This window comes from Carcharhinus amblyrhynchos, chromosome 3 (assembly GCF_965287045.1).
Source record: "Carcharhinus amblyrhynchos chromosome 3, sCarAmb.v2.hapA, whole genome shotgun sequence".
In the NCBI taxonomy this organism is placed as follows: domain Eukaryota; kingdom Metazoa; phylum Chordata; class Chondrichthyes; order Carcharhiniformes; family Carcharhinidae; genus Carcharhinus; species Carcharhinus amblyrhynchos.
The window spans coordinates 14,261,660-14,284,011 of NC_137326.1; the positions used below are offsets into that span (position 1 = coordinate 14,261,660).

General features: G+C 43.4%; 1 protein-coding gene across 1 annotated transcript in view; it reads right to left on the bottom strand.

The window, feature by feature from the left end:
* Nucleotides 1-22,352, bottom strand: part of LOC145335908 (copine-9-like) — a 374,645-nt gene that overhangs the window by 34,677 nt on the left and 317,616 nt on the right. Inside the window, exons 12-15 of the mRNA XM_080181645.1 lie at nucleotides 20,969-21,022; nucleotides 17,732-17,793; nucleotides 17,566-17,612; nucleotides 14,583-14,764 (exon numbers count right to left, since the gene is read on the bottom strand). Coding sequence (XP_080037771.1) covers nucleotides 14,583-14,764; nucleotides 17,566-17,612; nucleotides 17,732-17,793; nucleotides 20,969-21,022 — 345 coding nt within the window. The remainder of the gene's footprint in view (nucleotides 1-14,582; nucleotides 14,765-17,565; nucleotides 17,613-17,731; nucleotides 17,794-20,968; nucleotides 21,023-22,352) is intronic.

Sequence of the window (22,352 nt, forward strand, 5' to 3'; positions counted from 1 at the left end):
CAACCTAGCACGGGAAACAGGCCCTTCGGCCCAACAAGCCCACGCCGGATGCAGAACATCCTGCCCGATGTCTTCAAATGACACTTAGAATTTTATCTTATAAAGCATTACATTGTCTCATCTCTACAAGGATCCTGTAGTTCCAAATGAGCATTATGCTTTAGTGTCATTCCCTCGCCTTATCCCCGTATCCCAATTGTGACCTCTGCATTGCACAGAGTGTGGGAGATTCGAGTCTGAACTCCCACTGAAAAAACAATTGTGAATTACACCATTTTCCCACCAATTCAGCACTTAGAATTTTTTTGGGAGAATCGTTTCCCCCCCAGTGTTTGGGCAGACATTTTTAAAGGTTGGGTTTGCACACCCTGGAATTCTTCCTCTCTGCACCTCCAGCGCATCATCCAAAAATTTAGGTCTTTATTATCTTGATCATATTCAACATTGCCCAGAGATAGGTCCATGTGATCCAGCTCTCATGGGGACAGAGGCCCTTAGAAACTCAAGTGGCAGTTTTTACACCTTTACACAAAACAGTGACAGACACTCTTGCTAGACACAAGCTCTCAGTCTCAGATTCAAAAAGAAAATGGCGAGTCCGAAGATGTGTGGGTTAGGTTGACTGGCCATGCTAAAGTTGTCCCTTAGTGTCCTGAGATGTGTAGGTTAGAGGGATTAGCGGGTAAATATGTAGGGATGCGTTTGACAAGGTACCTCACAAGAGGTTATTGCAGAAGGTAAGGGGGCATGGAGTTGGGGGTAGGGTGTTAGCGTGGATAGAGGATTGGTTGTCGAATAGGAGGCAGAGAGTGGGGGTTAATGGGTGCTATTCGGATTGGCGGTTGGTGACTAGTGGAGTGCCCCAGGGGTCGGTGCTGGGGCCTCAGCTATTTACCATTTATATAGATGATCTGGAGGAGGGAACCGAGTGTATGGTGTCAAAATTTGCTGATGACACCAAGATTGGTGGAACGGCAAATTGCGCGGAGGGTGTGGAGAGTCTGCAGAAGGATCTAGATAGGCTGGGCGAATGGGCCAGGAACTGGCAAATGGAATTTAATGTTGGCAAGTGCGAGGTGGTCCACTTTGGTAGGAATAATGGTAGAAAAGACTATTACTTACGTGGCGAAAAACTGCAGCAGGCGACAGTGCAGAGGGACCTCGGGGTCCTTGTGCATGAGTCGCAAAAACCCAGACTGCAGGTGCAGCAGGTGGTCAGGAAGGTGAATGGGATGCTGGCCTTCATAGCGAGGGGGATTGAATATAAAAATAGGGAGGTCTTGCTGCAGCTGTATAGGGCATTGGTGAGGCCGCAGCTGGAGTACTGTGTGCAGTTTTGGTCGCCGCACTTACGCAAGGATATTTTGGCCTTGGAGGGAGTGCAGAGGAGGTTTACTAGGCTGATACCGGAGTTGAGGGGGTTGAGCTATGAGGAGAGGCTGAATAAACTAGGCTTGTACTCGTTAGAGTTTAGAAGAATGAGGGGAGATCTCATTGAGACATATAAGATGATGAATGGGATGGATAGGATTGAGGTGGGGACAGTAGGACTAGGGGGCACAGCCTCAAGATAAAGGGGGGGGGACGGTTCAGAACGGAGTTGAGGAGGAACTTCTTCACTCAAAGGGTGGTGAATCTCTGGAATTCTCTGCCCGTTGAAGTGGTGGAGGCTGCCTCGCTAGATATTTTTAAGACGCAGGTTGATGGGTTTTTGATATGCGAGGGGATTAAGGGTTATGGGGAGAGGGCGGGAATGTGGAACTGAGCCACGACAGATCAGCCATGATCTTATTGAATGGCGGGGCAGGCTCGAAGGGCTAGATGGCCTACTCCTGCTCCTATTTCTTATGTTCTTATGTTGAGGTAGGGCCTGGGTGGGATTGTGGTCGGTGCAGACTCGATGGGCCAAATGGCCTCCTTCTGCACTGTAGGGTTTTCTATGGTTCCATGGTTTCTATGGAAGATGGAAAACAACTCCTGCTATATCAAACACAGGAAAAAACATTTTTGTGCTAACCACCAAGCAGAATGCTAGTGAGAATAGATTCTCCATTTTAAGAGATGGGACTTGTGGTGATTTAAAATCAAAAAATCTCTAGAAGGTGCCTTGCTGATGGAATCAGTTTGATTTTACTCAGAAGATTGAGTGAAAGAATACTGGAAGAATCATGCTGGTGTGAGAAGGAGACTAGTGCCTATTGAAGTGCTGGGAGGAGTTTGGAACATTTTCCACAAGGTTACTCATTTGCTGAGAGTTTGGTATAAATATTGAATGTGGCATGGGTTTTCAATTGTGTGAATTAGTTAATGGGACAGGGTATTTTTTCTGTAGTTTGGTATATTAGCCAGTTGTTAAGTAGCGATTTTATTGAGTGATTGTATTGATTTTATTGAATTGTTACACTAAAAGTCTTAAAACAGGAAATCACGTCCTTTGATAATTCCAGTCAGTCACTGGGAAATTCAGGTTAAAAGTTATTGGTCTCTACAGGGACACAGTTACAGCACTAGAATGGTTAAATAGGGGAAATAGGACCTTATGCTTTTTGAGATTATTCACCATTTCAATTATTATTCATACATTCCACTTTTCTCTTTCCTGTGAGGGCTCAAATCATAATCCTTATTACAAATCAGCATGTTACATTTCTGATGGAGAAAATGTGATTAATTTATCAAATAACCAAATAAAATTAATGCTGTCAATGTTTGCGCAGGCAAAAATTAATTTAGAGATTGTCCTGTTCCACAGAACCTCACAATTGCTCTCATTGGGGCGAATACAATGCATTGATAAACCCATGTTTTCACCTTTTTCTGCTGCCACAGGGAACATTAACTGTAATTATTTCTAATTACTGTATCCCCATGATTGTGTTGCGACATTTAGAAGCTAAACAAACTGCAGTGAGGATTCATAATTTAATCGATTTCTTCCATTCCATCTGTTCGTGAATGTTACACCAGAGAGGAATTAATCTATATTTGATTTTAATTACTTACCCAAACACTTCCAAATACACAACCAAGGCTACAACATTTGGCAACTGTAGCACCAGGAGGTTTGGTGCTAGGGGTGCCAGTGAGGTGGAAGATGGCATGGAAGCTATTCCCAATCAGGGAGGAAGCCACGCCAATTCCCATGTTACAGAGGGCGACGGTACGGAATGAACAGATCATGGCATCAGTCAGTGTCTAACTTGGGTTTGATAGATGAGTTGCCATATTCAACCTCACCACTTTAGCTAATATCCTCACTTAAACATGCACAGCTGCATGAGAAACCTTCCAAAAGCACTACTGAAAATGATTCATCTAACTTCACAGAATCACAGAATTGTTACAGCACAGAAGGAAGCCATTTGGCCCATCAGGTCTCCAAATGAGCATTACGCCTTAGTGTCATTTCCCTTGCCTCATCTTGCATGTTATTTGTATTAAAGTAATCATCTAATGCCCTTTTGAATGTCTCAACTGAATCTGCTTCCACCACACTTTCACGCAGTGCATTCCAGACACCAAATATTTGCTGTGTGAAAAAAACTTCTCTGACATCACATTTGCTTCTTCCACAAATCACCTTAAATCTGTGCCCTCTTGTTTTTACGAGCAGAACCAGTTTCTCTCCATTTACTTTGTCTAGCCCCCTCATGATTTTGAACATCTCTGTCAAATCTCCTCTCAGCCTTCTTCTCCCTGAGGAGAACAATCCTAATCTATCCAAACTATCCTCATAACTGAAGTTCATCATCCTTGGGACCATTCTTATAAAAATCTTCTGCACTCTCTCCAGTGTGTTCACATGCTTCTGATAGTGTGGTACCCAAAACTGTACACAATATTCCATCTGAAGTCTAACGAGTGTCTTGTATAAGTTCAGCATAACCTCCTTGCTCTTGTATTTTATGCCCCTTTAAAGCCCAGAATGCTATGAGGAACTTTTTTATTAGATGCTTATTATTATTCATTGGTTCTCTCATAATTTATAAGAGCATCGGGTTGTTGAAAACGTTCTGAAAAGTTGGTTAAGTCTGCAAGGAGGTGTGATGGAAGTTAGGATGGAGATTATTGTTATTGCAAGGTCTCTGAGTACGCCAATTACTTTCCCTCATGGGGGCAATAGTCACAATTCCCTCCAACTGCAGCCATGGAAGGAGGTGGAGCAGAGGCAGTGGAGAAGACAAGCTGCTAACAAAGGGTGGAGGAGGAGTAATCTCAACAAGTATCCTTACCCAACTAGAGTCTTCAGGAAGCACTCTTCTTACCTGCACCTAAGCCAGGACATTGTGCAGTGGATACATTTCGCCAAGAAGGTGGTCACAGAAGTATGCTACCTCTTAGGACCAGACTTATAACCTCAGAGCAGAGCAAGGATGGCATTGCTAATGATTGTCAAGCTGATGCAAACCTGATTCTTTTTGCCAGTGGATCCTTTCAGATTGGAATAGGCAAAGTAGCCAACATTTTGTGTGTTACCACCCATCGAAACACCTAGGAGGTGACAAAGCCACTGCAAAACAGGACAGGGGACTTCATTGTCCCCCCGAGAGAAGCTGGAGCAGTATGCAAACAACTTTGCCAGAATAGCAAACTTTTCCAGGGTGCAATGTGCCATCGACTGCACAGAGGTGGCTTTGTGGATGCCACATCTCAACACTAACATGTGCCACAATCACAAAGAGTGCTCCTCACTTAATGTGCAGTTAGTGTGCAATCACGCCTAGAATGTCGTGCCAGTGAATACCTGCTATTTGGCAGTAGTCATGATGTGTTTACCCTACACCAGTCCACTGTGCCAGCAATCTTCCAGCAACAATGTCAAACCTGGCGATGGCTGCTTGGTATTTACACCAAGTCTCGCTGATGTCTCACCTCCTCAACCTCACCACAGATTGTCAACACTCGCACACTGTGAGCCATGCTGCTCTGAGGAATGTCAGTGAGATCACTGAGGCACTGAAGCAGTAGTTCCACTTCCTGGACCGCTCAGATGAAGCTGTCTAGTACTCACAGGAGCAGGTGTCCCAGTCGTAGTGGTCTATTGCTATCCTCCACAAGTTGCTCATCATGAGGGCACAGATCTCATCACCACAGGTTTGCTGACCACCTCAGGAGGAGGAGAAGCAAGAGGAAGAGGAAAAAGAAAAGAATGAGGAGGAACAGGAAGGGAGAACCATGTTTGAAGTTTGAGTAAAGCTCCTCCATGCTCCTTAACGATGGCACCAGGCTCCCTGGCTGGCCTGCTACACATCTCTGTGTGCATGTCCATCAGTCTTTCCATATCCCACCCCATCATAGCCTTCATCTTACCGTGCTGGCGTATGAGTTCATCTTTTCCTCAGACCACACCTGCTGACTTACCAAGTGCAGATTCTGCTTCTAAACTGCCTCCTGATCTTTGTCCAGTTTGATTTAATTCGATTTATTATCACAAGTATTAGTACACAGTGAAAAATATTGTTTCTTGCGCACTATACAATGTATGCCGTTCATAGAGAAGGAAGACAGAGAGTGCAGAATGTAGTGTTACAGTGATAGCTAGGGGGTAGAGAAAGAATTAGAGCATTGTTAGAGAGTTTAAAAGAGTTAGAATGAAGTTTTTAGAAGCATAGAACAAGAGTAAAAGATAGAATTAGAGGATTTGCTGGACACAGCTTGCAAGAAGTCACCTCACTCCGGCACCATTGTGAAAAGTACCAGTATCTGAGCTGATTACTGCAAGTGTAAGATTGACTGATGGTGTTTCTTCCTCATCAGTTTGGGCCTTCACCTACTGGGCCTGCAGCCTCAGGCATCAGTGGCTGGTCAGGTACAGCATTAGCGCACGAGGGAAGGACTGAGGCGTGGTGATATGGTGAAGCAAGTGGTATATGTTATACTGTCCGCAGCTTGGACCTCATGACCGATTTCAGGATGAGGGTGAAGTGGGATTTAAAAAGGCTGCATTCGGCAGGAACATATCATCATCCTCGATTGCACTGGGGATGTTGCTCATCACAGCCTCAGCGATGGGTGTTATAATTATCCACAGCACCATCACCTACACAGAGCTGTACCTGCCCTTGCCCACCAGTTTGTTGCTGCAGCTACCATCTAATATAGGCCACCCTGACCTGCAAAAGGGAAGTGTGTCTGTGAATTGCTGTAATGTTTTTAGGTGATGACCTGCCACAGTTGAATAGTTAGCAGAACCTGCAGGCTGTGAGATATGTGTGCACCTTTCAGAAACGCTAAGTGGGTAAAGGTGAGGTTTGAGCCATGTGTTACGGTCCACTGCAGGTGAAGTTCTCCAAGAGTGTTGATCTGGGTGAAATCCTTCAATCTGTCACTGCCCTCCTGGGATACCCCAAATCGCTACAATCCCAGATGAGGAGGAATGAATTCATTCCCTGCCTTTATTCAACGCCCTCCGTTGGACACAACAAGAATTAATCTAAAAAAAAAATCATACTTTTTCACGGATACCGTTCTTCCAAACCCAATAGTTGTGTTTTGAAAGGAGGCAATTTAACCAGACTGTCTTGTGTTAAAGATAGAGTGAGTTTATTAATTAGTAAAGGCAAGAAAATGATAAAACATACACATATACATTCATACAGATTAGAAGGAACAATTAAGTTCAAAGTAAGTAAATATAAACAAGAGGTTATAGAGATGAGTGCTTGACTTGTGAGCTGTAGGTAATTGAGGGTTGTGGCCATTGCGATTTGAGATTCCACCAGAGTTGACTTCAATAGGCGAATAATGGGTTTCAAGATTCCAGTAGAGTTGACTTCAGCAGGCGAATATCGGTTTTGCGATTCCAGTGTTCTGCAGTTTGGCGGAGAAACTTCCCAGTTCTCTTTTCAGCTGTGGTCCTCGCTGACTTGGCTGACTTCTACAGCCAGAGAATGAGAGATCAAGAGTATACCTGCAAATAGCTATGTGCCAAGAGTACTGTCAGTGTGCTTGCTTGTTACGACTTCTCTGTCAAAGCCTCACAAACAACACACAGGCAGACAAGCTGAGGCAGCTTTTCAGCTGGCATCCAACCCACTTTTTGTACTTTCCAAGTGGGAAGGTGATTCCACAAAAATCCATCTGGCCATTACACAGGAAATCTCTTGATGCAATGGTCATTATGTCCCTTTGTCTCTACAGCAAATGGCAATTAGTTTCTGGATGTGTTTAGAAGTATCTTGTCTGGCAACAGGATGGAGTTCCATTGTCTTTTAGCAAATCAAAGCCAATAGTTTGCGCTTCCAATTTTTTTAGAAAAAACTTTTATTTGAAGTCCAATGTTTCTGGATGTAATTTGCTGTTTTTTCACGGATACCTTTCTTCCAGACCCATTAGTTATGTTTTAAAAGGAGCCAATATAACCAGGCTTTCTTGTGTTAAAGATAGAGTGAAGTAATTAATAAGTAAAGGCAAGAAAATGATAAAACACATAAAAATGCATTCACACAGACAGAGTGGAAGAGAGAATTAAGCTCAATGTAAGTAAATATAAACAAGAAGGTATACAGATGAGTGTATAAGAGATTGTTGGGAGGTGGATGAAGGGGGTGAGGAGAGTAGTGTGCAAAGTTAATAGTGCAGTTGGTAGGTCACAGAATGTAAGAATGCATTCATCGACCTTGGCTACTTGTATCAGGTCATCAAACCTCTTGTAACACTGATAGGGCTTGGCATCAGACTGCTAGCATTGACCACCATGGCAACCTATTCCCACTGCCTTTTGAGCAGTTGTCTGGAGAATCTCCTAACCTTGCCAAGGGAATAGGGTCCCTTTTCCCTGCTCCTCCAACTGCACGAGTGATTCCAATGTAGCTGACAGAAACCTGGAGGCATGTTTTCCATTCCATGGTGTTTCAAAAGTTGCCCAATCTGTTCCAGCCCCTGCTGCAACCAGAATGCACTTTTTTTTAAAAGTGCAATCTGGCTTTAAGTAAAGCAGACCAACTTCAAGCAGTGCCAGCCTGATTGAGGTGCACAGACACTCAGCATCACCTTCAGTGCTGGGTTGCAAGCCACAATCATGGAAATTAGCAGCAGTTCTAGGCCTGTCCGCTGCTTGCGTCGTTCCTACTGGTCAGGGGATAACTGACAATTGCAATTCCCACATCCAGTTTTGGGGACTATAAAGTACTATCCCTCCTGCCCCACTGTCATACACCTCCAGGTGTCTGTCAAAATAATTATCTTCCTCTTTTTGGAAACCATGATGTGGAGATGCTGATGTTGGACTGGGGTAAACACAGTAAGAAGTTTCACAACACCAGGTTAAAGTCCAACAGGGGTATCTGGTATCACAAGCTTTCGGAGCGCTGCCCCTTCATCAGGTGAGTGGCCTCTTTTCGGAAAAGTGATGATGTGGCTGTCATCGATGTCACAGTTAAACACAAGGACAATAATAATTTGCTTGAAATTGCCTCAGCTGAGAAGATAATCAAATATCAACATTGAACCATAAGATTAGAACCTTATCCAGTTGCTGGAATGTTAAATTTTACAGCCCCAGGCTTAGATCTCGCAGTAAATGGTTCAAACAGAATGATTCACATGAGGGTTTTGTATTTTGATCATCGTAAAAATTTCACCTGTCAAGCTATAAGATTAGCCACATTTTCACCATTACAAATTTTACTGGTTTTCACCGATGACAATCTTACAGTGCAGAAGGAGGCCATTTGGCCCATCAAGTCTGTACTGACCACAATCCCACTCAGCTCTATCCCCTAGCTAGTCCCCCTAACACTAAGGATCAATGTAGCATGGCCAATCCACGTAACCCACACATCTTTGGACTGCGGGGGGAAATGGAGCAGCTGGAGGAAACCCATGAAGACATGGGGAGAATGTGCAGACTCCGCACAGACAGTAACCCAAGCCAGTAATCGAACCCAGGTCCCTGGCACTCTGAGGCAGCAGTGCTAACCACTGTGCCACCATGCCACCCTAGTGTGGACAAGGATTGCTTGCCTTCTATTTTAGTTGCTTTTTTCTTTTAAGGTTTGTACTGTTTTGTTGCACATTTTGATGTGTTTACATTTCAGTAATAAAATTACACATATCTTATTTATTTTTCCTTTTATTATCACACATTAGATAATGATGACACTGCATCTAACTTGCCCATTTAAAAGTTCTGTTATCCAGCTATCAAATTTAGTCCTAGCTTTAAGTTCTGTGCCTACAATTTTTTTACAACAGTCACACTTTTTACTATTATTACATCTCCTGCTCCCTAGTTTTGTATGGCATTTGGTTTTCTTTAGCACTTTAGACTTCGGAGACAAGCCAAGGTAAAACCCAAAACATATATTGGATATTTCATATCATGCTTTACTTTAGTCTGATCTTCAGTCTCACTACCCCATAGTCACCCCATGCTTCCATTTTCTCCTTTAATTTGCATATATCTGGTTAAAGCATAGTGCTATTTTTGGTGTCACAGATTGGTTCACTCTTACTTGCATGGAGCTGGATAATTGTCAGTCCCAGGCTCTCATTTGCAAATTCTAATGGTGCAAAGTATTGACTCTGTCAACTCTCTTTGATCATTAAAGATTTCTTTGGCAGTTGAAGGCCATGTTTACCTCAGTGTCATGTTCTGAGTTCATGTATGTGGAGGTTTGTCTCCTTTCAATTGAGGGTGATGCAAACAGATATTTTAACTATGACTGTTCTTTTCTTTGTACGTTGCTGGCCAGGCCAGCATTTTCATTGCTCGCTCCTAATTCATAGAATCATAGAACAACTACAGTGCAGAAGGAGGGCATTCAGCCCATCGAGTCTGCATCAACTCTCTGACAGCAAATCCTACCCAGGCCCTATCCCTGTAATCCCATGCATTTGCCCCGCTAATCCTCCAATCTATACATCTTGAGACACTAAGGGGCAATTCTGCATGGCCAATCCACCTAACCTTCATGTCTTTGAACCCTGGAAGGAAACCAGGGGACCCAGACGAAACCCATACAGACACAGGGAGTCACCCAGTGCGGAATCGAACCTGGGTCCTTGGTGCTGTGAAGCAGCAGTGCTAACCACTGTGCCACCGTTCTGCCTTTATGAAGGTGGTGGTATCTTCTTGGATAGCTGAAGCCCACATGGTGTAGGTACAGATTGTTAGGGAGAGAATTCCAGGATGTTGACACAGCAACAGGAAAGGAACAGCGACATATTTCCAAAGTCATCAGATTCAGGAAGCGTAGTGAAGGACATGCCCCTATCTACATCAATGGGGACGAAGTAGAAATGGTCGAGAACTTCCAGCTTTTAGGTGTCCAGATCACCAACAATCTGTCCTGATCCCTCCATGCCGACACTATAGTAAAGAAAGCCCACCAATGCCTTTACTTTCTCAGAAGACTAAGGAAATTTGGTATGTCAGCTACAACTCTCACCAACGTTTACAGATGCGCCATAGAAAGCATTCATTCTGGTTGTATCACAGCTTGGTATGGCTCCTGCTCTGAACAAGACCGCAAGAAATTACAAAAGGTTGTGAATGTAGCCAATCCATCATGCAAACTAACTTATCATCTATTGACTCTGTCTAAACTTTACACTGCCTCAGTCAAGCAGCCAGCATAATTAAGGACCGCCAGCAAACCCCCACCCCACCACCCCACCCACCCCGGACATTCTCTCTTTCATCTTCTTCTGTCAGGAAAAAGATATAAAAGTCTGAAGTCACGTACCAACCAACACAAGCTTCTTCCCTGCTGCCATCAGACTTGCATTAAGTTGATCTTTCTCTACACCCTAGCTATAACTGCAAAACTACATTCTGCACTCTCGTTTCCTTCTCTGGTATGCTTGCCTGTATAGTGTACAAGAAACAATACTTTTCACTGTATGCCAATACATGTGACAATAATAAATCAAATCAAATCAAAGTCAGGATAGTGTGTTGTTGGAAGGAACTTGCAGGTGGCAGATATCTGCTGCCCATATCTTTCTAGGTGGTAGTTCTTGCGGGTTTGAAAGATGCGGAAGGAGCTTTGGTGAGTTGCTGCAGTGCATCTTGTAGATAGTACACACTACCGCCACTATGCATCAGTGGTGGAGTGAGTGGCTGGAGATGATTGATATTTTGCCAATCAAGCAGGCTGCTCTATCCTAGATGGTGTTGAGTGTCTCGAATGTAATTGGAGCTGCACCCATCCAGACAAAATGGAGAGAATTCTATCACACTGCTGATTTGTGTCTTGTAGATGGAGAACAAACTTTGGGGAGTCAGGCGATGAGTTATTCTCCACAGAATTCCAAGCCTCCAACAAGGTCTTACAGTGACAGTATTTATATAGCTGATCCAGTTCAGTTTCTGCTCAATGCTAACCCTCAGGATGTTGATAGTGGGGGATTCAGCAATGGTAATGCCACTGATTGTCAAAGGGCTGTTAGGATTCTCTCTTGTTTTGTTGAAGATGGCCTCTGCCTGGCACTTGCATGGCTTGAATGTCACTTGCCACTTATTGGCCCAAGCCTAATGTTGACCAGGCCTTGTTGTATATGGTACAGACTGCTTCAGTATTTACGGAGTTGCAAATGGTGCTGAACGTTGTGCAATCATCAGTGAACATCACACTTCTGACTTTATAAAGGGGGAAAGGTCACAGCTGAAGATGGTTGGGCCTAGGACATTGCCCTAAGGAACTCTTGCAGTGATGTCTCAGGATTGAGATAGTTTTCCTCAAACAACCACAACCACTTTCCTTTGCGCAAGGTATCATTTCAACCAGTGAAGGGTTTTATCCCCGATTCCAGTTGATTCCAGTTTTGCTGAGGTTTCTTGATGCCATACTCCATCAAACACTGCCTTGATGGCAGGGGCAGTCACTCTCAGTTCAGTTGCATTAATTGTAAATGTAGTAATTCTGTACCTGTTAGTGGAACATTATTTGAGATTCTGTTTCCTCAGGATTTCTGTTTCCTTGGGTGGCACGGTGGCACAGTGGTTAGCACTGCTGCCTCACAGCGCCAGGGAGCCAGTTTGATTCCGACCTCGAGTCACTGTACGTGTGGAGTCTGCACACCCTCTCTGTGTCTGTGTGGGATTCCTCTGGGTGCTCTGGTTTCCTCCCACACTCCAAAGTTGATTGGCCATGCTGAATTGCCCTTTAGTAACAGGGAGATTAGGAGGGTAAATATGTAGGACTGTGGGGATAGGGCCTGGATGGGATCATTGTTGGTGCAGGCTCGATGAGCCAAATGGCCTCCTTCTGCACTGTAGTGATTCTATGAGAGGTTTTCCCAACTGTTAATCTGAATATTTTTTTATCTCCAACTCTGATTAATTGGTAATTTAAGGTGCCGTTCTGCTCAGTGTCCATGCCAAGGAATGTCTTTATTCACTCTTGATACAAGTTGTTAATTGGCACCAGTGGAGAGCAGTATAGATCTGACAATGAAAGCAAATTACTGTGAATGCTGGAATTTGAAACAAAAACAGGAAATATTGGAAAAACTCAGCAGGTCTCATAGCCTCTGTGGAGAGAGAACAGAGCTAACGTTCCAAATCCGGGCGAATCTTCACCAGGGTGCCACAGTGGTTAGCACAGCTGCCTCACAGTGCTAGACAGCCCGGTTCGATTCTGGCCTCGGGCGACTGTTTGCGTGGAGTTTGCATGTTCTTTGCTGACCTGTCCATCATGTAACTCCCTTGAGCTCTCTTTAACGCAATGTGACTGGGTTAAATTCCAGCAGAAATGAGATGGATCATTAGCTATTCAGTCATTGTCCGGAAAAATGGATTGAGATTCTGCTGCTGTGCCAGATAGTGGCAATTGTGACCATTGTGAATATCAGTGAAGCTCGGGACAGCTCCCCTCTGCGTGCTGAATGTAACTAAATCTGTACAAAAATAGGCAATGATTTTGCTAATGATTGCACAATGAGGAAATCTTGCCCCATTGTGTTACCAATAGCTATATAATAGCCACTGGATTTTAAAAGAAAGGATCTACAAATGTCAGTGAATTTAACCCAGAATAAGAGAATGAGCTGATCTGAGCTAAACTTAATATTCTACTTTAAAAAAAAAGGAGTTTTTTTAGCTGTAAGACTGTGGTTTCTCAGATCTCGATGCTCCAACCTCTGGAAGGAGCAGCAGGATGAATGGAGCAGATTGTGCCTGAGCCTGGGTCACCGTTGCAATTTGAAGCCCATAGTGGGGTTAACACGTCAATAAAATTGTGGGTATAAAGACATAATAAGAACATAAGAACTAGGAGCAGGAGTAGGCCATCTGGCCCCTTGAGCCTGCTCCGTCATTCAATAAGATCATGGCTGATCTTTTTGTGGACTCAGGTCCACTTACCTGATCCACTCACCATAACCCTTAATTCCTTTACTGATCAAATATTTATCTATCCTTGCCTTAAAAACATTCAATGAGGTAGCCTCAACTGTGTCACTGGGCAGGGAATTCCACAGATTCACAACCCTTTGGGTGAAGAAGCTCCTCCTCAACCCAGCCCTAAATCAGCTCCCCCTTATTTTGAGACCATGCGCCCTAGTTCTAGTTTCACTGGCCAGGGGAAACAACTTCCCTTATAATTGAACCAATGTGTGTCAGAGAAAATATACCTCGTAACGACTTATTAAATTGTACATGCGCAATTGTACTCCTGCCAGGAGAGTCCAGTCCTCCCTTGGGAAATTTGGGATTAGCTTTCGCTGAAACTGGCACTTGAGAAATCCATGGGAAGGAAGCAGATTTTACATCCTGGCGAATGGCACTCTCCATGTCTTCAAGGAAAATTAAACCAAGCAAGGTGCAAAATTAATATTAGACTCGATTTTGCCAATTTCCTGTTGGGCATTCTAGATTGAAATTGTCCCCCACTCCCTCCCTCGCACTCCCAATAGTCCTATTCACTCAGAACAAGATGCAACAAAAAAACTCTTTTTCTTTCATTAAATGGTGAAAAGCAACTTCAATGAGGAAGGGCAGGCTGACTTGGGTTTTCAGAGGACTTTGTCTTTTTTTTAATTCAATCACTGGATGTGGGTGTCACTGTAGAGACCAGCATTCATTGCCCTTCCCTAATTGCCCTTTAGAAGATGGTGGTGAGCTGTCTTCTTGAATTACTGCAATCCATGTGGTGTAGGTATACCCACAGTGCTGTTAGGGAGGGAGTCGAAGATTTTGACCCAGTGGCAGTGAAGGAAAAGCGATATATTTCCATGTCAGGATTGTGAGTGATTTGAAGGGGAACCTCTGAGGGGTGATGTTCCCATGCATCTGCTGCCCTTGTGCTTCTAGATGGTAATGGTTGGGGATTTGGAAGGTGTTGCCTAAGTAGCCTTGGAGAATTCCTGAAGTGCATTTTTCATCGATGGTGGAGGGAGTGAATGTTTGTGGATGGGGTGCCAATCAAGCAGCTGTTTTGTCCTGGATGGCGTCAAGTTTCTTCAGTGTTGTTGGAGCTTCTCTTATCCAGGCAAGGGGAGCGTATTCTATGTAGCCACAATTTTTATATGGCTAGTTCAGTCACTGGTAACCCCCAGGATGTTAAAATATGTGCTAAAGTATCCCCAGATCACATGGCATTTCATTACTGTTGCTCTCCAGTATATCATTTACCTACCAGTGGAAACTCATGGGATACTTTCCCATCTGGCGGTAGCTTAGCTCCAAATCCTAGTGCTGGAAAGAGCTTGTCACTGTCATAGTCCTGAATGATCTCTCCCACTGCTTTTAATGCCATGGCATACGCATTCATTTGATATGGGTTCATGTAGTGAAGGGAAGTCGGCTGTGAAGGGTTTCCTGCAAGAGGAGAAAAACATGTCATTTTTTAAATTCTTTCATGAGATGTGGGTGTAACGGCATAGGCCAGCATTTATTGCCCAACACTGATTGCCCTTGAGAAGGTGGTGGTGAGCTGCTTTCCTGAACGGTTGAGCTGCAGGTACTGATGGAACACCCGCAGTTCTGCAAACGGACCATGCCAAATAGCTCATTCTACATGAAGCAAGGACATATATCGTGTGGCAATAACATGTGTGCATATACACAACGTAACTTTAATAAGTTGAACACTGCGTATCAATGTTAAAATAGAAACAAAATACTGTGGATGTTGGAAATCGGAAATAAAAACGGAAAATGCTGCAAAAGCTCAGCAGGTCTTGAAGCATCTGCGGAGATAAACAGTTAATGTTTCAAGTGTGTCTGACTATTCTTCAGAGCTCTGATGCAAAATGTGAGGCACAGTAAGTTGTCTCACAACACCAGGGTAAAGTCCAACAGTTTTATTTGGGAGCATGAGCTTTCGGAGCATTGCCCTTGCACCTGATGAAGGGGCAATGCTCTGAAAACTCGTGCTACCAAATAAACCTGTTGGACTTTAACCCGTTGTTGTGAGACTACTTACTGTGCCTACCCAAGTCCAACGCCGGCAACTCAAAATGTTAGCTCTGTTTCTCTCTCCGTAAATGCTGCCATAGCTGCTGAGTTTTTCCAGCACTTTCTGTTTTCATTGCATAAATCATCATAGAATCATAGAATTCCCCACAGTACAGAAGGAGCCATTCAGTCCATCGAGTCTGTACCAACCACAATCCCACCCTGGCCCTATTCCTGTAACCCTCATTTATCCTGCTAATACCCCTGACACTAGGTTCAGTTTAGTATGGCCAATTAATATAACCCGCATATCTTTGGACTGTGGGAGGAAACTGAAGCACCCAGAGGAAACCCACGCAGATATGGGAGAATGCACAATCTCCATACAGACAGTGACCCTTGGCCAGAATTGAACCCAGGTGCCTGTGAGGCCGCAGTGCTAACCATTAGACCACAGTAAATGTTATATATCAATTAAGCCAATTACTTTAGATAAAAAAAGTGCATTTTACAGTTTTATTGCTGGGCACAAAATGAATATTGTGGTTTTATTCCTCTTCTCATAAACTTGTTTAATGAAGCGTATCATTTCTGTATTTGATTATATCATGTAATTACTCCCCTCTGATATCTGTAACCTTGGTGGTACAGTAGTTTTATAGTAATGTTACCGGACTAGTCATTCTTAGGCCTGAACTAATTATCTGGGAACACAAATTCAGATCCATGACAGAATCTTTTAACTAAATAAATTGTGAATAATTATCCAGAAAGTCACCAAAGTCCCAGGTGACCATAGGCTGAGGGGAGGGGCAAGGTTGAGAGAGCAGGCCTCTGTGAATAACCTCAGTCAGTGTGGGAATTGAACTCACGCTGTTGGTGTTAGCTCTACATCACTAGCTAGCCATCCAGGCAGTTGAGCTAAACCGACCCCAGGTGTGCCTCAGCGACCTGTTTTGGGGCCACTGCTGTTCGTCATTTTTATAAATGACCTAGATGAGGGTGTAGAAGGATGGGTTAGTAAATTTGCTGACGACACCAAAGTTGGAGGAGTTGTAGACAGTGAGGATGGATGATACAGTTTGCAGAGGGACATAGATAAGCTGCAGAGCTGGGCTGAGAGGTGGCAAATGGAGTTTAATGCGGAAAAGTGTGAGGTGATTCACTTTGGAAAGAGTAACAGGAGTACAGAATATAGGGCTAATGGAAGGACTCTTAGTAGTTTCGATGAGCAGAGAGATCTCGGTGTACATGTGCATAGATCCCTGAAAGTTGGCACCAAGGTTGTTAAGAAGGCGTATGGTGTGTTAGCTTTTATTGGTAGAGGGATTGAATTTCGGAGCCGTGAGGTCATGTTGCAACTGTACAAAATTCTGGTGCGGCCGCACTTGGAGTATTGCGTACAGTTCTGGTCGCTGCATTACAAGAAAGATGTGGAAGCATTGGAAAGGGTGCAGAGAAGGTTTACCAGGATGTTACCTGGTATGGTGGGAAGGTCTTATGACGAAAGGCTGAGGGACTTGAGGTTATTTTCGTTAGAGAGAAGGTTAAGAGGTGACCTAATTGAGGCATACAAGATGATCAGGGGGGTTAGATAGGGTGGACAGTGAGAGCCTTTTTCTTCGGATGGTGATGGCTAACATGAGGGGACATAGCTTTAAACTGAGTGGTGATAATTATAGGATGGATGTCAGAGGTAGGTTCTTTACTCAGAGGGTAGTAAGGGCGTGGAATGCCCTGCCTGCAGCAGTTGTGGACTCGCCAACTTTAAGGGCGTTCAAATGGTCAGTGGATAGGCATATGGATAACATTGGAATAGTTTAGGTTAGAGGGTCATTAGATTTGTTCCACTGGTTGGCGCAACATCAAGGGCCGAAGGGCCTGTACTGCGCTCTAATGTTCTTCTTCTATTCTCTCTTAACAGGAAATGACCAGGTTCTTATAGAATCTCATTGGACCACTAATGGCTTCTAGGTAAGGAAATCTGTTCTCTTTGCCTGGTCTGGTTTACATGTGATTCCACATCCTCAGCAATGTAGTTGACTCTTAACTGCCCTCTAAATGGTCTAGCAAGCCACTCAATTACTTCCAAGAAGGCAGCTCACTGCCACCTTCTCAAGGCAAATTTAAGGGTGGGTAATAAATTCAGGCCTTACACATAAACGGATGAAGAAAAGTACACAACTACAATATTATGAGTTCAATTTCCCATCCAAACTCACCATTAGATGCAGTGAAATCTATTGCCACGGTGAAATTTAACTGAGTTCTGTAAGAGAATTAATAACAGGGATGTTCAGCACAGTTACAGTGACTGACAAAATAATTTAGACTCAATCAATAGATCATTCAACACTCCACATAATAAAGCACATGGCTGATCCATACCCGCCCTTAATGTAATCCAAAAATGTGAAATCGGAATCCACTTTGAAAGAAAGGAGAGTCACCTAGTGAAAAGAAACATAAGCTGTCAGTATGAACAGCTTTGGCAGTAATACAGGATAATAACATAGGAAGCATCATTATATGGTATTATTACACCTGGTGACATGGGTTTATTGTGGAATTATGTTGGATCTTTCACGCCTTTGATTCCATAAGGGAAAAGACTGCACGGAACCATGTTCCCAAAATTCATGTAGGTGCTTATGTGCCGGGACAGAGCATTAGGAACTTGGATGTGAAGATCAGGATTTTCAACCCATTCATTTTACAGCAAATGCAATCTCCTAAATGGTAATCTAAGCTGGTTTTCTACTGGTGTCACACCATGATATAATGAAAGGTACTAAACTGGGCAGTATTGCACCTTTTTTAGAGAGGGGAGAATTAGATAATATAGAACATCAACTTGAATAAATAAGTCTCCAAGGACTCAATCGCAATTCCAAAAAATGACAATGTGGGATCTTGCCAGATACATAAACAGAAAACTTCTGCAACTGGAGCCCAATCTGCCTCAATCTAGCTGCTTTCAGATAGGTGACAAATCTAATCACAGGAAGCAAGTTTGTCAATTAAATATTATATTGAGGCTTCCTGCCTTTATTCATTCATTTTCATAGTCATTCTATTTTTATCTCACGACTGCCATGTTTCTAGGACACCAAAAATTGGGTAGGTGAAAGGAGACAGAAAAGGGCAGAATCATACAATAAGTATCTTTACCGCATAGCTTGAGGACCAGGAGGTATGGGATTGTTCCCTCCCGGCCCAACAAGCTATTCAATAAACTTCCCTACTGGTCTGTCTGCTCCTCTCCATTGCCAGAATCCGACCCTGACCAACCCCCCCACCCCATCTCCAACCCCATGACTAATATTTGCTCTCTTGGGTCATCATTAGCCACCTCAAGCACCATCAGTCTCCCACTGCCATCAGACTGATAAACACCTTTGGACCTCCATTCACCATCTGCATTCCTCCCCTCCTGTGCCCCCACCCCCATCCACCCTCCCCTCCAGTCATTGGAACCCTCCACATTATCCCCACCCCACCGGTTGATTTGTCTTGATTGTGCTAAAGTTAAAATTCCAACATTGTGTATTTCACTACAATGTCCCAATTTGATTTCAGTTTCATTTGTCAAATGCAGGGTCGTTTTGAGATGTCTGCTATTTGGAAAGTTGTCAGCTTCTTTCACTAGTTTTCACTCATTCCCTAGTTTTGCAGACTATGCAAAATCAACCCAAGTGTGCTGAAATGTTAAAGTGTGTCGTGTAATGCATATCTCTTCTGTAAACTATTAAGTGTGGTGGAGCTCCTATTGTTAATGTAAAATAGCCAGGAAGATGGTTGCATTTTTTGTCATAAAGTGATGAGTGTCCACCAAGGGATATGTGTGGAGTAAAGAGTATTACAGATTGTAAATCCCAGATTGGTCAAAATCAATTAGTTCAACCAGAGATCACAACATTTAGCTCTGTAAACCTGTTCTCGCTAATCACATTTTCACATAATCTCTTGACAAGTCCAAGAGAACAAAGGAGGCTGGAAATTGCTATTGATTGCAATAGTGGATGACTGCCTAATTTGTTTGTTTGGCATTTCAGTGTCAATTATTAATCTGTACATTTAAGTTTCATCTTACAAAGTAGTATTGGAGTTCATTGAACTATTTTCATATTGAAAATATTTTAAAGCTTTCTGACAGAAATTGCTATTGGTTTGAAGTATAGAACTGCAGTAGATTAAAAAATATCGCAAAATGAGTGTGGAAAGTTAATATAGTTCTGAGATGGCGGGGGGGAGGTGGGAGGTTTACTATGCCCTAAAATTCTACTAGAAAATAAATCCTCTTCTTTCAGCATTTATTCCCCCTTGAGTAATTTCCAAATCTGTCAAATCTTCACATGGTGGTTTTGTGTAGTGCAATGGTGGATATAACATTAGCTTAACAACTTGCATTTATATTTTATATAGATTCCTTAGAATTACATTGGCCGAAATTTTCCAGCCCTTCCTAGTGATGGGATTTTCCAGTCCTGCCAGTGACCTTCTGCAGCTCATTCCCCGGTGGTGGAGGTCACGGGGCATACAAAATCCCATAGACATTGGTGGGCCAGAAGGTCCTGGGACTTCACTGTTGGAAATTGTGCAGCTGGGGGATTGGGGGGGGTGCGGCAGGAAGGAGAGGGGGAGCGGGAATCCAGCCCATAAGAATCTAAAACATAGAATCAGGCCATTTGGCCCAACTGGTTCATGTTTGTGTTTATATCCACACAAGTTTCCTTTCATTCTAACTACCTCTGCTCAACCAACCACCTCCCTCGCAACACCCGCCCACATCCATCTCATAAGGATTATAGGGCTGGATGAGAGTATGTCAACTGTGAGCAGTAAGGTCATGTTGGTACTGAAACCAGAAGAGGATGATTTTAAATGCAAGATTTGGGACAGGGAACCAAAGTAGTTCAGCCAGGGCAGACCACAAGGTATGCTCCAGGATAAGGAGTGGGCAGCAGGGTTCTGGATGGAAGGTTGACCAGGGAACACTGGGGCAGTCGAGTTTTGAGGTGACAAAGGCACAGTCTATGGTTTTGTTTTGTCAGTAGATGAGCTGTGTTAAGTTTGGAGGTGAGCATTCTCATAGATGTGGAAGCAATTGCCTTTGCGATGAAGGTGATTTGGGATCAGAAGCTCACTTGAAAGTCGAATAGTATGCTGAGATTGTGATTGGTTTGCTTCAGGCTGGGGAGGGGATGGAGCTGACTTCGAGAGTAGAGTTTGTTATGTGGCCAATGACAAAGGCTTTAATCTCCCCCACACTGGGTGAACACCCAACTCATCCAAATCTATACAAACTGTCTGATGGCATGAAGCACATGTGAGGTCAAGAGAAGTGAGGGAGAGGTAGAGGCGGATGTCACCAACTTATGTTTGAAAGTTAACTCCACGTCTGTGGACAATGTCGCCAAAGGCACAAAATGTGGACATGGAAGGGATTGATGGATTCAGGTAACAGTCAGTGGAAAGAGAAGCCACAGGGAGCGCGAACAGGGCAGGGAGAATTTTGTTATTATAAGCCTTCTTTTAGTGCTTTTAAAGCACGTCATTATTGCATTACCCCCACGGATCCCCACCTCACTCTGCTTCAGCGCTCTATTTGCTGTTGGCACTCACCGTTCCAGAATTGATATACTTCTTCTTTTTCCCTCTTTTCTTTGGATTTAAAACCTAAAGGAAACAAAAGGGTTTCAAAGAAGAGTCAGATTGAACTTGAAACGTTACCTTTGTTTCTGTCTCCACAGATGCTGAGTTTTTCCAGCATTTTCTGTTTTTATTTACAACCTCCAACATCCATAATATTCCACTTTTAGCCTTTTAATGAAAGGTTATTGATGCTCAGACGATGATAGTAGGGATGTGGGATGGAAAGTCACATCTTTGGTAAATATTCTTATATTTAAAAAATGTGAATATTAAATGTAATTAAAAAAAGCACAAATCTTTGTCACACCCAAGATGAGGATTTATTTATTATTTATCAGTGTCACAAGTAGGCTTACATTAACACTGCAATGAAGTGACTGTGAAAATTCCCTAGTTGTCATACTCCGGTGCCTGTTCGGGTACACTGAGGAAGAATTTAGCATGGCCAATCCACCTTACCAGCACGTCTTTTGGACTGTGGGAGGAAACCCAAGCAGACATGGGGAGAACGCACAGACTACACACAGGCAGTGACCCAAGCCGAGAATCAAACTCCAGGTCCCTGGCGCTGTGAGGCAGCAGTGTTAACCACTGTGTCACAGTGTCGCACCCGAGATGAGGACTGATGTCAAGAATTGGATAATTCCAGCGAGTTGCTGCACTTGCAGCCCTGCTTTGGAAATTCCAGGCTGCAGCTTTTGATTTCCACATCATTTTAAATCACAAACTGCAAGGCCAAGACACCTTTAAGAACTACTCCCCAGTGGGAGTGCCAGGTTAGGGAACAAGTTCTCTGGCATCTGCCATAACATCAACTTTCCCTATATCCTAAGGGATTTAAAGCAGTTTGCCCCTGGAATGGCAAATCCCTACTCTCTGGGATTGATTGCTTCTTCAAGATATTAAATCAGTTTAATTCTTGTAGATTAGATTATAGGGCGCTCTGCAATTCACAGCTTTTAGCCAACATGAGAGCACAAGAGATCAATCTGAAATACAATCAATATGCTGATCTTTGCATTTTTCCTCCATTTTTCCTTCGTAAGTTTGCAAATAGCATCTTTTGTTTAAAATGGATCGTGATTAAACCCATCAGCATTCGATCAGATGCTGTTGAGCAATCTACAATGTTGGGTGTGCGTGCTGGTTCATGATGATTAAATAATGTTTATAGCTGGTTAATTAAATCTAACGTTATTTGAGTTGAGGCCTCTGGACTATGTATTCTTGCTGAGTTGGTTGCTATTTGACCAAACTGTTTGGGCACCCAAAAAGCTGGAATGGAGTCAAAAGAAACCAATGGATTCTCTTAGCCTGACTGGCTTTGCCTTTCTCAGAATCTTTTCATTCCCTC